This window comes from Mytilus edulis, chromosome 10 (assembly GCF_963676685.1).
Source record: "Mytilus edulis chromosome 10, xbMytEdul2.2, whole genome shotgun sequence".
Taxonomy (NCBI): Eukaryota; Metazoa; Mollusca; class Bivalvia; order Mytilida; family Mytilidae; genus Mytilus; species Mytilus edulis.
In genome coordinates, this window is record NC_092353.1 from 67,586,842 (window position 1) to 67,603,423 (window position 16,582).

General features: G+C 32.2%; 1 protein-coding gene across 1 annotated transcript; it reads left to right on the forward strand.

Annotated features, from left to right (window-relative positions):
- The first annotated feature begins 717 nt into the window (after positions 1-717).
- LOC139491730 (uncharacterized) lies at positions 718-15,071 on the forward strand. Its single transcript, XM_071279560.1, has 7 exons — positions 718-906; positions 2,245-2,444; positions 3,443-3,586; positions 6,496-6,546; positions 8,204-8,360; positions 11,491-11,604; positions 14,091-15,071. The coding sequence occupies exons 2-7, from the start codon at positions 2,266-2,268 to the stop codon at positions 14,118-14,120; spliced, it is 675 nt and encodes a 224-aa protein (XP_071135661.1). The 5' UTR covers positions 718-906; positions 2,245-2,265; the 3' UTR covers positions 14,121-15,071.
- Positions 15,072-16,582: the final 1,511 nt, after the last annotated feature.

Consider the following 16,582-nt stretch of genomic DNA (forward strand, 5'->3'; position numbering starts at 1 on the left):
AAAAATAGCCTATAAATAGAATATGCATAATTCATGAATCGTGACGTAAGGCGGTCTACGGGATCCCTTCTTCCGCTTTGATGGAGTAAAGGAAAATAGTTCCGGAACGGAAACGATCACTGTCCGGAGTTTGGTCCATTATAGCTCAACTAGTATACATAATTTAAGGGCTAGCTGACGGACGACTCCGGGTGCGGGGGTTTCTCGGTGCATTGAAGACCCATTGGTGGCCTTCGGCTGTTGTCTGCTCTATAGTCGGGTCGTTTTCCCTTTGCCGCTTTTCCCATTTCCTTTCATAATTTTATGTCTTTTAATCTTGTGTGTTTTTTTTTATATTATTTTTTGTTCATTTGAATGTTTCGAAATTAATTGTAGCCTTCATTTCGTCGAACGAGTATACATCATTGTTAAGGGATCACCTGAAGCCCGCCTCGGGGTGCTTGATTATCTCGCTGCGAAGACCCGGCCGTTGGTGATCTTGAGCTGTGATCTATTTTTTTGTCGGGTTTTTATCTCTTTGACACATTCTCCGTTTCCATTCTCTATTCTTACTTTCCTAAGGGAAACAATTCATCCATGTATTGATCTTTTATTGTAGGATCAATAACAGAGTTGACCACCCGTGTTGTGATATTTAATATAGTGTGTTCTCTCCCTTTAATTTTACATTCACCAATTTATTTACTGGACCATTTAGTTCATTGTATTTCATTTTTAAATACCTTTATTGTAATACACAGTGGCAATATTTGCAACATGTATTTAAGCAAATATGTATAAGTGTGTTGAATAATTAGACTGAAAAGGTTATAAACTATGTACTAGTGTACACATGACACTTAGAACAGTGTCAGTGCATGGGAATAGCAGTGTAAGACGACAAAACAAGAACATAACGAATTACTTGTAAGTATGGATAATCTATATAAATATCCGTTCATCTTAAACATGAAATCTAAATGTAGGTCATCACACTTCATACATTCGTGTTATAACTATAGAGGTTTCATTAACACTCTGTTTATAAATATAGTATACTACAAGAACCACGGTAACTATTTAAATATTGTACTTCTTAAAAGAATTTGAGCTTTCAAAATTTTGTAATTTAATTTTAATTTTTTTTTGTCATTTTAAAATTGCTTGTTTTTGCGCTTTATTGTCTTCTCAATATTAAACACAAAACATAACAGATGATATATAACCCAAAATCGATACTAGAAAAACGTGTTTACTTGAGGTATTTCGAATGACAGGTAATGCTCCATGGAGTCGAAGTAGACATTACAGGTACATGTAGATAGAATACCGTTTTCTAGATGCTGTATGACAGATTGTAAGGTTCATTATCACTACATGTCTTGTCGTGTTTCAGGGAAAAGTAAAATCTCTTTAGGGATTTTGAGATTAATTTCATTGTTTCACATCAAAATATGGTTCATTAAACTAACATCTGACTAATTTGATTATTTGGTATTGTCTGAGAGCTAATCATTTGTTTAAATGTCCTTCTATTGTCCATGGTTACAATACAAATGTTAACTGATCACACACGGCTATCCCACCTTACTGTATAAGAGGGTGGTAAAAGGGTGGGGGGGGGGGGGGGGGGAGGTGCTTGGAAGAAAAAGTGTGAAATAAGACATAATTTCACGTTGAACGTGAAATAATTTCTATAATGAACGTTACACGAAAAATTAATAGTTTTTTGTGAACCTTTTGTGACTGAGTCACTGTCTTCTTGTATAGAGTCTATATTAACTCTTTGTTTCACTTGATATTCCCGATTTAATATACTACACATTTATGATATAATTGTTTTACGACTTTTAAAAAAAGTATTTTTTGACTATCCCTGCCAATTGTTTGAATTTTATTTTAGAAATACCGAGCACGCAAAATACGACTTTGAAAATCACGATGCACGTAAAATTAAATAAGCAGAACACGTTGATCAAGACAACCGTCTTGCACGACTGAACGTCAAATAAAAAAATAAAAACACGTTGAACGTGAAATAAAAAACGGCGATCACATTGCACGCAAATAACCCTATACCACCCTCTTATAATGACCATTAAAATGAAAGAGACTATACCACAATGTGAAACTCATATTCATTTTAATTTGGCAATTAAAATAAACATGTAAATGAAAAAGGATATGTAAGTTAATTTTTTTTATTGTTGATTTTCCTCTTGTATGCCATCTATATTTTACACATTTTCTTTTAATTTGATATAGGCAAAAGGAAAACAATCACTAATGGCAGTCGTTACTCAGCAACCATTGTATAACGCACCGCCTGTCGAAGAAGTACTATACAATAATGGTCCAATCAAAATACGTAAAATGATGGATACAAATGAAGACTGCAGCTTTTATGCACATTTGTCAACAGAAGCTTTTACTGACAAAATCGTTCATGCAACAAAGGAATCGAGGTATAAATTCTTAATATATTATGCATGTAAACTTTTGATTAGACTCTTTGATCTGTCAGTACACACATTTTTTTTTTGTCATAGCGTGAATCAAGTTCAATCTTTTGGGGAATTTTGTAGTTCACAAATATAGCATCTACGTATACATTATACATTATACATTCAAATAGAATATAGTAAAAAAATGTGGGCACTGTTTAGGGAGATACTTTTTCGTGAAATCGCGAATGATTTAAGGTACAAAGTCATCAACATGGTGGCTATTTTATTTTTTTTAGAGTGGGAATGAGAATATATTATGAATTGATGTAAACTTACTAAACCGCAAGAGGAAAGTGGGATCAAACCAATCCACACATCAAAAGATTTATCCAAAAAATGTGAAAGAGAGAAAATATTATTTTACACTATGAAAGATGGTAAAAATTTAGAAAACTTCTACCTAAATACTTTATTATTTTCGCTTACATCATTTTTACACCATGCATGGGTAATTTGTGGGAGCATGTAAACCGCATTTAAATCAAATTAGGGTTTGTATTTATATCATATGATTTTAAAATATTCAAAATATGCCATTTAAGATTACGGTATGCAGTATGAGACAACATCATGGTATGCTCATTTCATTCATATCACAAACCAGACCCGTAGCAAGGAATTTTCAAGGGGGTTCGATACAATCATACTCAACTTTTAACAGTTAACATTCAAACAGTACGTATTTGTTTTAGGGGGGAAAAGGGGGTTCGTACGAACCCTCGAAACACCCTAGCTACGGGTGTGCAAACTGATTAGTTAATAACTTCTTACTCTCAAAACATCGGGTTTTTTTTAATATTAATTTCAAGTTGACCTCACAATTAGGAAAGGATTATTAACAACCCCATAAACCTAAATGCAAAGCAGAACAATCAGCTTCGTTTTAAATTTTGTCAAATGTGTTAACGGAAAACCCAACGAATTTACAATTTCCAATCCAATTATAAATATTTCAGTATTCCAAAGTTCATAGAATACACTAGAGTGACAAGTAAGGGTCGACCTCAGGAATTATATGATCGAATATTTGTTGCTGAATATGATGGAGTACGCGCTGGCTTATGCAGTATAGCTTATCACGGAGACAAAGAAAAATTCCCGTAAGTTATATGTTATTACGCAGTGTTACGTATACACCAGATTTAGCATTAGACTCGTACACTCCATTTAGTTTAGCAATACATGTACGACAGATATCAAAAGTAAATATAAAAAAGAAGATGTGGTATGATTGCCAATGTGACAACTCTCCACAAGAGACCAAAATGACACAGAAATTATTAACTATAGTCTATATGTCATAGTACGGCCTTCAACAATGAGAAAAGCCCATATCACATAGTCATAAAAGGCCCCGAAATGATAATGTAAAACAATTCAAACGAGAAATCTAGCGGCCTTATTTATTTTAACAAATGAACGAAAAACAAACGACAACCACTGAATAACAGGCTCCTGACTAGAAACATGCACATACATACATAATGTGACGGGGTGTAACATGTTAGCGGGATCCCAACCCTCCCCCTAACCTGGGATGCACTATCATCACAAACAGATGGGTTCAACCTAACCCCGTTTTTGTTTGGGTAATTATATTATTTGCTCTTCTGTGTAAAGTTGGATCGTGTTTCAACTTTTTTTTTTTTCTTTTTTTATTGTTTAGACCTTGTCTGTCATCGACATATTATTTTTATATTCTCTTAATATATACTTTAGCTGCTTCCTTTTTCACCCTTTGGGCCAGGTGAGCTTTTCTCATCACTTTGCGTCCGGCGTCCGTCGTCGTCCGTCGTCGCTAGCTTTTACAAAAATCTTCTCCTCTGAAACTACTGGACCAAATTAAACCAAACTTAAACACAGTCATCATCGGGGTATCTAGTTTAAAAAATATGTCCGGTGACCCGGCCAACCAACCAAAATGGCCGCCATGGCTAAAAATAGAACATAGGGGTAAAATGCAGTTTTTGGCTTATAACTCAAAAACCAAAGCATTTAGAGCAAATCTGACAAAATTTTGCTGTTTTTGGTTATAATCTTGAAAATTATTATAGATAGAGATACACTGTAAACAGCAATAATGTTCGGCAAAGTAAGATTTACAAATAAGTCAACACAATAGAAATGGTCAGATGACCCCTTTAGGAATTATTGCCCTTTATAGTCAATTTTTAACCATTTTTCGTAAATCTAAGTTATCTTTTACAAAAATCTTCTCCTCTGAAACTACTGAGTCAAATTAATCCAAACTTGGCCACAATCATCTTTGGGGTATGTAGTTTAAAAAATGTGTCCAGTGACCTGGCCGACCAACCAACGAAAATTGCCGCCATGGCTAAAAATAGAACATAGGGTTAAAATGCAGTGTTTGGCTTATAACTCAAAAACCAAAGCATTTAGAGCAAATCTGATAATGGGTGAAATTGTTTATCAAGTCAAGATCTATCTGCCCTTAAATTTTCAGATGGATTGGACAATCTGTTTTTAGGTTTCTGCATTGAATTGATAATTTTAAGGAAATGTTGCTGTTTTTTGTTATTATCTTGAATATTATTATAGATAGAGATAAACTGTAAACAGCAATAATGTTCAGCAAAATAAGATCAACAAATAAGTCAACGCGATCAAAATTGTCAATTGACCCCTTAAGGACAGATAGATATTGACCTGATAAACAATTTAACCCCTTGTCAATTACAGTGGAAAATATTTTCTAAAGATTTATAGTCAATTTTAAACATTTTTCATAATTTTTGTAAATTTTTAGAAAATATTTTCCACTGTAATTACTGGGCCAATTTCATTATAGATAGAGATAATTGTAGCAACAAGAATGTTCAGTAAAGTAAGATCTACAAACACATCACTACATGTATCTCCAAAACACAATTTTGTCATGAATTTATCTGTGTCCATTGTTTAATATGCACATAGACCAAGGTGAGCGACACAGATGCACATAGACCAAGGTGAGCGACACAGGCTCTTTATAGCCTCTAGTTTGTTCAGAGATAGTTTTTTTTTAAATTTTCATTCGATCAAAGCGACAAAATTATGTCAACCTATGTCAAAAAGAAGTGTTCATGCACGAACTTTCTTGAATTAAATTGACCAAACTATTTTACAATCAACTGCATGTTTAACAATGGTGGATGGGAATTAAGGCATAGAATTTGATTTGTCAAAGTGTGGGAAAAAAACAAGATGGAATTTTGTTATTAGCACAAAATTTAACAGTTCATGGTGTTAAATATATAAAAACACGGCATCAGGGGTGGTGGCACAGATCCCCTATTTCTATTTATTTTAAGATTACTTATTTAATAGTTTAACTAATTTTATGTTCTTGCATTTGTTCTTATCCAAACAAACCGTTTTGGTGATTACATGGTAGCGTGTTCGCCTCAAGTAATGTCAGTCGTTAGTTATTACTGGCGGATCTAGAAATTTTCATAAGTGGGGGCCCACTGACTGCCTAAGAGGGGGCCCTCTCAGTGACGCGTCAGTGATTATTTATATAAGCATTCAATTTTTTCCCCAAAAAACCTAAATCCGCCTCTGGTTATAACCCCGGCCAAGTCACTTCAACGACTTTTAAATTGGTATTTATTAAACAAATAATAAACAATAAAGCATTAACAAATATATAATACCAAAAGTAAAACCTTGATTCTCAATTTTCACTAAGAAATTTATTCATTTCGTTTTATGATGACCTTCGATGCAAAATTGCATATGATACAATTCCAATTTCTAATTCGCTTCGGTATGTCTACCGAGAATGTCGATCAGCGAGCCTAGAACCCCGGCCAGTTTAACCACCTCTCCACTTCCCTACAAATTCCAACTGACCGATGTCAATACATCTCATAACATTATATCCATTTACATATGTCCGTTAGACTAGTTCAAATCGAGTTACCTTTTTTAAAATAAAGAATGTATTATCTTTATTATTAATATACTCATTACACGTTTCTTACTGTCTTTAGTTAATTATATTTTACAGTGAAAGGTCAAGTGATGTAGTTCCAGATTTTGATTGCTGTGATGTGTGTGGGTAAGTACAAGACCAAGCACAAGTATGAGGGTCTCAATTGGGTTTACAAAATAGAGTATAATGGACAAAACATCTGTATGCATGTAAAAGTTTTTGGGAAAAGTTTGGCACCAACTTAACACGAATAATTCAGTCGTTTTATTCCGCTGATCTATGATGGCTACATGTAAGGAAATCGGACACGGAGAGGGATTGAATTATTCGAGTTATTATAACCGGAAGAAAAGTGACTTTAGGAACTTTTACTATAATTTGCAAAGTGCTTTTAAGAAACTCTCGTTTTGAATTTGAATATGTATATGAACTTTCGTTTTGAATAGTTATATGAACTCTCGTTTTGACTGAATAGTTATATGAACTCTCGTTTTGAATAGTTATATGAACTCTCGTTTTGAATAGTTATATGAACTCTTGTTTTGAATAGTTATATGAACTCTCATTTTGAATATTTATATGAACTTACGTTTTAAATTGATTTTTTCTCGTTTTAGTTTCAAGTTGAATATTTCTTGTTTTCAATATTCCCTTTTCTTAAATATAATGTTTCTCATTTCAAATATCCAAAGAGATTAGACATGTAGATTTACTATATTACTATTTTACAACTTAATCCGATGGCTGTCAAAAGTGCAAGATAATACATGTATCCAACACTTGAACTTCAAAGGGAGCAATTATCGCTATTTTGCTAAGTTAAGCCGGAGGACAATAATCCGTTTATGATTACATAAGATTAGACAATGATAGATATATTTCATGAAAACATGGACTTAATTTATATGTTTTGTAAACTATTGCTGGGGCAGTCATCCCCTAGCTTTCAAGCTGTACACTTGTGTTAATAAATTTGTATATATTTGTATACGGTCTTGCGTTTAAAGCAGTCATAGTGTCAATTTTATACCTAAAAACTTTAATGTTACCCGTGCCGAACTTCACGGACTCATGCCGGAATTCACGGGGTTATAATTGGTACACCAACTTTAAACAATCATGAGTAGTAAAATTAATGTTGTTACACTTACTTCCAGTAAAATAATTTGAATACTGAAATATATCAATATGATTTTAAAAGAGTGAAACAACTTCTCAACTTAAATCTTAGTTAAGATTTCTGAAGTAAGGAGTTAGGAAATGCAATGAATGCATGGTAGACTGAGAAACATGTAACACCACTTATATTGTCTGACCTAATATACTCAACTTACAAATGCTTTAAAATGTTGATGTGTGGATCTGTATTTGCATTACAATACAACTATTCTTTTGGAGAAGACTACATTATTCTTCTTTTAATACAAGTTGCAGTATCTGCATTACGCGTCCTCGTGGGATAAATATTACTTATTAGGAGAAATATAAATCGTACATGTACGTTCTAAAGGGAATTGTGTACATGCCATTGTATTTAGTCGATCTCTTCGTCGTGAACATACGATCGTACAATTTTAACAAATGAGTAATATTTAGATATAAGAAGATGTGACATAAGTGCCAATACGACAACTCTCCATCCAAGACCCAATTTGTTAAAGTAAACCATTATACATGTAAGTCAAAGGATGGCCATCAACACGGTGCCTTGGCTCATACCGAACAGCTAGCTATAAAGGGTCTAATATTATTTTTTTTTATTATGTGTATTAACATTTTTTAGGTTGTTATGCTTAGATAGCGCAACAACAGAGAAAAATGTTCCTGTCGGATATTGTTATATTGAATATATATGTGTTGATGACAAGTTTAGAGGGAAAGGAATCGGGAAAGTCCTTATGGACGTTGTTGAAACAGATGCAAAACATCATAATTGTAAAGTAAGTATGGATGTGACTTAACATATTCATTCTGCTTTTTTTTAATAGTTTATATATTTGACTATCAAAATAATGATTGACAAACACGACATAAACAGTAAAAACTTTAACGCAAGGGAAAACGTTCATATGCTGCGTTCACACGTAATTCGAATTCGATTCGCATTAGGGTCATTTTCAAAAAATGTGGATATTTCAGGTGTGAAATAACAATACAAAAAAATATTCAATTTTAAACTTTAATATATGAAATTGAGTAGTTTAACAACAATACAACCTGAAATAAATATGCTACTACAAAAATATTTAAAAAAATAACATAGAAACAAGTATGGGACAAATGTCAACTACATAACGGATATAGTTTCGGTCCCTATTTTTTTTTAATGATATTTACATTTTGCTTGATATATATTTCCATAAAAATCATCACACTTTTTTCAAAACAGTTAAAATAACAGTCATAATACTTTTTAGAAACATATTTTAAAGTGAATTTAATTCAGCATTGTCAACTACATAACGCTTTTTGTCAACTACATAACGATTCACTGAGTTGACCTATTTGTGGTTTTTGAATATTTTTCTTGACCCTATAATACTACCAGATAAATGGTTTTTATTGAATTAGTAAGAGTCAGTATTATAGACTTTGAATGATTTATGTAAAAAAAAACATTTATGCCAAAATTTATCTATGTTTTTGCCGTTACAAAGTTTACATAGAATAAAATTACGGAGTAATTTCTACTCACCAAAACTAATCTATAATGAAATGTATCCATGATGCCATCCTGTAGCTTTAAACACTTCATCAGAAGATGAAGAGTAAGTAGAGAGCACTTCCTTAGTTACAAGGGTTATAATCAGTTGTTTATTGGCAACATTATTTCATTTGTGTTATGTAGTTGACATTTTTTTAAGTACGAAATGAAAAGTAAAAAAAAAATGCTAGTAAAATATAATAATTCCCTGTATTTGTGTAATCATCCCTGCAGTGATACCTATATATTTATAATAACAAAAGAAAAATAATAATTTCATATTGAATTTGCTTGAACTTGTTACACACACCAAAAACTAAATTGTGTATCTAAAATTTGGATAAAAATATTTATACTTTTTTAGAAATATTGATTGTACAAGAAAATCCACATTTTTTTAAAAAGGCCCATTAACTAACTTTATCTGAATTATCTGCCCTTACATTTGAGTTAATTCCCTTTATGTTGCAAAGTCTGAAAAAATTGAATCAAACAAAAGTATTCTATTTTTTTGTAAAATACAACCATAAATATGATAAAACACGCAAATAAACTAGTTCGTAATTATAACTGGCAAATACGCATTTCTAATGCGAATTAGATAAGGTGAATTAGCCGATTCGAATTAGATTCAAATTAAAAATGTAAAAGTGTGTGAACGTAATTAGCGAATTCAATTCGAATTAAACGTACGTCTGAACGAGGCGTAGATATTCATACCTTGTGTATATTTGAAGAATATATTAGCCAAAAGGAAAATAATATGATACACATTGTAATATAGGAGCAATTATTCTCTTTCAGTTGTATCTGTTTTCACATCTCCAAAATGATTGCTAAAAGTGATGAAATAATTGTTCCCGGCAAATGGATGGTCGACATTTAACAATTTTTTTGTTTCTTCTAAATTTTCTATTGTGAAGTCTTTGATAAATGGAGACCACGTCTGATGACGTTACAAATAAATAACACAACTTTCTGCAAAAATAAAATAAAATCATTAGAGAAATAGCTTCATCATCATAAATCGTGTATTACGATATATTTCTCAAATCGCATAAGATAAATGTTAATTATTTAAAAGGTCAGCAAGCATCGCGCTTTAGTTGTTTAGATCTTACGGTCTCGAGTAAAAAAATATCGTAACACACCAGTTGCAGTGTTTGAGTCTATACTACTATAAGGAGTCGTCCTACGATTTTGGTTAAATATATATTTGACTTATTTTAGGTCTTATTTTGCTGATCATTTTTTCAATCTTAAATGCGGTTCAGACTCAGACAACAAAATCGTAAACCCCCTTTTATAGTTAATTGGTTGCTTCCTAAATTAAGAGAAATAGTAATTCTATTTAGGAGATAACTGTATTGTATTTTAAGCTTGGCCTTCGTAAAACGTAGATTTTACTGTCGCAAATTGAGTTTACCTAGCGACGCGGAGCGGAGATAGGTAAACGGATATTTGCGACAGTAAAATCAAGTTTTACGAAGGCCAAGCTTAAAATACAATACAGTTATCTCCATTCTAATGCCACATATTAAAATAAATGTCATTTGATAAATATTTTGGCTTAAAAAATGGCATAAATGAAAAAGTCCGCGAAACTGTTGCATTGTCTTTAGCATCTAAACAATGTGATGTCATGTGTTTACTCTGGATGTCAAACATGAATACTAAACATATTTTTACTTTTCGTACGCTACAGAATGGTTTCAATAAAGACTAAAAGAAGATTTTGAGGCTCAAAATGTGAATATCTTGTTTATTTTTTGAGAAATTACATATCCCAGAATTCAAAATGGTGGCTTTCTTAGTTACGGACTGGTAGAACGTGGAATCTAACCCCTCAAAATATTTATCAACGTTTAATGAAAATTATCGTCACAAACTAATTGCATTAGAATGCATTGTTCAATGCTTATAACTTTGAACATGAAATTTCCAATAGAAACTGGAAGATGGCAAAACATAGAAAGAGAAAACAGAAAATGTATATTTTGTAATTCAGATGCCATTGGTGATGAATACCATTACATTTTTAATTGTTCAGCTTTTGATGACTGTAGAAAACAATGTATTGCATTTTACTATAGAAATAGTCCAAATACATTGAAGTTTTATGACTTAATGAATTAAAAAAAAAATCAGAACTGAACGAACTATGTAAACTTATTAAGGAGATCAAATTGAATAACAAATTGAATTTTTCTGGGTGAACAATTGTGAATGCCTCTATCTACTTTCGTACATTATTCATTTATGTAATTTTGAAATATTTATAATTATCTTAACCTTTGTAATTTGGTTTGTGAGAATAAAGATACAAAATGTCATATATATATATACTTTTGTTTAATCAATTTCAGACTATGTATCTATGGGTTGTTTCGACAAATCGAGCGCTGAATTTATACTCTCGTCAAGGATATGTTGTTACAGAAAATAAAACTTGCTGTTTGACATGCATGTTAGGTGTAAAGGTATGTACATCCATAAGAGGATCCTAATGGTGTTTTTTTTTTTACGAATAATGGTAAAAATTCTTGTCAAATGATTTAAAAGATATTTTGTGTGTGCATAACGATAAAATATACACAGTACCTTTTAGACGATAAACAAATTGGCTGATCTTTACGAATCACGATAGTTTTTCCCAAAAAATAACGGTAACGATAATTATTTGTGAGGGATCACGTTAAATGTTAACCAATTTAAAACTAATGGTGACTGAAAATCGGCGTTTTGCATTTGCGCCGATCTGCATTTCATTTGCGCCGATTTTTTCTTTCATTTGCGCCGATTTTATTACAGGTAAATTACAGGTGAATAGATATAAAAAGATGTGATATGAGTGTCAATGAGAGAACTCTCCATCCAAGTCTATGTTATTTTTCATTTATCATTATAGACCTCTTCCATTTGCCACTTGTACAAATGTAATGAATTGTCAAGCACAACATGTATATAACTGTTGTCCCTTGCTCACCACTGGGAGGTGAAAGAAGGCCTATAAGACACATCACCAGACTTTTCCCTTGTTGACTGTATCCGTAGTTCTTTAGCATCTGTCTTTCGGACATCTGCCATATGGTTATGCTCGATCTGTGTTTTGACAATAGAATCCGTGGTAACCCTGGCTTTACACGATTTTATGGTACATTAGTAAGATATGTAGTTATGTTTCAGAACACTGACCTTCCTATATGTATGGCCCTCGATGATTAAAGAATTGACTACTCGGTCCGTTTCAGTGTGCAATATGACCATCAAGTTACAACGAAGTTCCAGAACAATATGAATCAAAATTAGCTTAAACATGGATGAAAAACAATTATAACCAGATTTTACTAATAATATAGCACAGTACAAGTTTTAACTTACCTATAAATCTGATAAGAAGCAAATATAAAATCGGCGCAAATGAAAAAATTAAATCGGCGCAAATGAAAAAATGAAATCGGCGCAAATGAAAAAATGAAATCGGCGCAAATGAAAGAATGAAAATTTTCAAAATCGGCGCAAATGTCATACGCCCCTGAAAATGACTGTTTGACGCGGTGCATTACGTTTGCGCGCATTACCATTACATTTGCGCGCAAAAATCATTACGTTTGCGCGCAGCTTTTGATAACATTTGCGCGCATTTTTTGACAGGTAAACTCAGGTAAACTCAGGTAAAATACAGATAATAATACTTATTTATTCATTAAATTGTTCTATTTTTACAAATATAAGTACCCCTTTCGTTAGTATAAGTCTCCTGCTCACCAACGAGGAGGTGGAAGTCGGATTTAGTAGATATAGGAAGATGGGATATAAGTGCCAATGTGACAACTCCCCATCCAAATAACAATTTATAAAAGTAACAACAAGCTATAATAAATGGTTCCAAAATTACAAGACTTAGTGTAAAACCATTCAAACGGGAAAACCAACGGTCTAATCTATATAAAAAACAAGTTACAAAAACACGTATAAATTACATAAACAAACGACATCAGATTCATGACTTAGGCCAGGTGCAAACATTTGTAGAGGGATTAAACGTTTTAATGGTACCAAATCTTCTCCCTTTTTCTGAAACAATAGTATAACATCACAACATAGAAAAACACGCGATAAAATATAAGGCTTAACTAATCAAAAAACGTAACACACTATGACCGAATAAATTTGATCCCTAGATTCTTAATTTTGCTCAACCAACTTTGGCTTAAATGAAAACGGCAGCAGTCTTTTCTAGTATCTGGAAACACAGATTTAAATGCATTGTGCATTGCGATTTTAAAGTCAACATGTACGATCCTTGGTTTAAACATAATGTTTCTGTATGTACACTACGAAGATATCATGTTGAGCTAAACAGTGTAAATTTCATCTGTTTTGGATGGTAAGAGAGCAAATACTAGTGGTACATAATGTCCCAATATAAGTACATGAAAAGTGAAAAGTTGTTCAAAATATTTTGTACAGTATACTGAAAGTTCCGTCAATGAAAAGTTATTATTTAATTATGATTTAATTCAAAATTATATTTTACCTGAGTTAACCTGTAAAATGAATGCGCGCAAACGTAATCAAAAGCTGCTTGCAAACGTAAAACATTTTAATCCCCAAATGCGCACAAACGTAGTGCGCCCGTTTGACGCCTGAGGGTAAAGTGCGAACACTACACCCTCATATAATTTGATTAAAGTTTAAAAAAAAAAGGTATTTAAAATAAGGTAAAAGACTAGTAAAAAAATTGATCACGATACTATGTCGGATATGGATATAAACATACTGACTATCAAACAGAAAATGATACAACAAATTTTCATAAAGTAATCTTAATATCTTCATGCCTTTTCTAAACTAAAATTACTTTAAAATATTTCAAGCTTACATTAAATGATAATTAATCATAACCAAATTCCTAACTTTTAGATACGGATGAAATTAATGTAATTACTTCATCTATTTTCAGAAGGCGTCACGAATGGATAAACCCATATGATACCAAGAAGCCAACATAATTCTGTAAACATTATTGTGACAATCATTATGTAACCTAGTGATCCTTTATTTCATAAGAACCATACATTAACATGCAATGATATACATCTACTCTAACACCTTAACTTTAGGCTTAGCAGCCACTGTTGAGAATAGGAACTGGAAAATATGAACGAAAACTAAAGATATTCGCAGGAAAACTTTATCTTCTGCCCGGATGTGGAATGCTCTGTCAACATTGTTCACACAGCTTGATAGAAAATCTATTGCATTTTGTTTTAGGTACCCCCTGTAATATTTGTTCCATGAGCACGCAGTAACATTTCCAAATGGGATAATTATTTTACATCTCATCTGTTTATATAGGTTATATAAAAACATTTACTCTAAATTACATCTACTTAAAGTCTTTAAGAACGTCACAAAATCATTATGATATACTTTATAAATAACAATTTGTATAACCCTATATGAGCCCCGGACACATAATTCAAAGATGTTAATTAACAGAACGTTTTAACCAGTCTGCATGGTGTAGGGGTGAAATTCTTGGGTCTATATGCTCAAGTTTAGTTTTATTGTTAATTTGACATTTCCGCAAAATGTTAGAGAACAAAGGAAAGCCTGCAGAACAAAGAGACACAAGCAAGACTGTTTCGGTGATCTGATAGTATATTGATCATGCCAAAAAACAGATTGGGATATTTTAATACAGTTTTTAGTCAAAGTTTAGCAAGACGGACAAAAGTTAAGGTTAATAAATAGAGTTATCCCTCTTTGTACTGGCTTTCTCCTTTAATGCACAAGTATGTATGTTAGATGGTATGTGTTTTTTGTGTGGATATTGCCTTATCTTTGTGGATCAGTGTATTATATAATGTGCTCGTTATGGGCCCTATTATAAAGAATAAAGACATTTTATTTGATTTAATTTAATAAATTACAACATTTACATGCAGTAGTTGCTAATGTTAATTCAAAAATTATTGCCATGTTTTTATCATTGCGAAAAATGCGATAGGGTTATAATCGCAATAATTCAAACTCGTTTTTTTTTATATGAATTAAACTGTATTTTTCTCAATATCGCAAAAAAATAAATCGAATTTTAGTCTAAAATAACAAAATCGTAATAAGAAATGCACACAATAATCTCTGAACATGCTGAATTTACTGTATTTAAAAATACTGAAAATGAGTAAATTATTTTATGTTGTACACACATTTAATGATGTGATATGAATTGACAGCATCCATTAATTCATTCCATCTGCTTATACCCATTAGATATAATACAGTGAGATAAACGAATCCAAACACTTATAATTAGTCTAGTATGTTGTGAGGATGTATAAATACGCGTCAACGTCCATTGTTTATTTTGTTTTGTCAAAATTTTGTTATATAGATAGAATGTATTGACCTTGCTGGTAAGCCATCGCACGATCGGTGCGATGCCCCCCCCCCCCCCCCCCCCACGAAGTAGTCTTGTGAGTATTAAATCTTTTTGTCATATAAGTGAAACTGGTTTGCCGGTTTATGAATCGAGGCCTCAGTGGCGAATGTTCTCAGAAAGTCGGTAAATATCCGAAATGTAAGATGTAGAAAATATACTGATATACTGTAGTTCTACCACAATGGAAAACGTTTTCATTAGCCAGAACAACTCGAATACAGTGTGTCGTTCAACCATACACCCAGTGTATCATCTTGCAGCTAGTAGATATTGAGAAGCTGACCCTGCACGTTTTTTTTCAGCTGCAAGGACTGAAGCGTAACATGGTTTGATTACTTGCATATGAATTGTAACAAAACCACTTAATAGGTTCCTGAAACAGTTATAATTAGCGTGTTAGGTAAAACATGTACTTTAACGAGAACATTTAAAAACTCCTTTGTGTAGTATACCATGTATACTGCAAATATCATTATACTTGAACCCGGACGTACCACTCATTCAACCACAACATGCACCGAGAAATTTAAAAGCAATTTAACTATAATAACAATATGTGGGACTTTTTAACGTTTTTCCCTTGACTACATGAAGCAAATGAATGCCCGTGATGTAATTTATATTGATACTGGTTTTCCCGTATTGATATGATTTACATTTCACATGTTTTGACATACTTGATGTTTTACATTGACATTTATAAAACATATAAGATTTAATTTTAACATAAGTAAGTAGCTTAATATATAATAAATTGCGGTTTGTACAACGATAACTATGCAATTGACATAGAATGTTACTTTAAAAACGTGTTCATCCGCTGTGTGTATGTCTGGTATGTTTTTATAATTTTAGTTCAGTTATATTTTTTGTAATTGAATGTAACGTTTATTTACGCTGAACTAAATTGAGAATGAAAATGGGGACTATGACAAATATAATCTTTATTGCAAAATTACACCCATGAGGGTCAAGCAATACAATGAAACAATTATTTTATACTATAC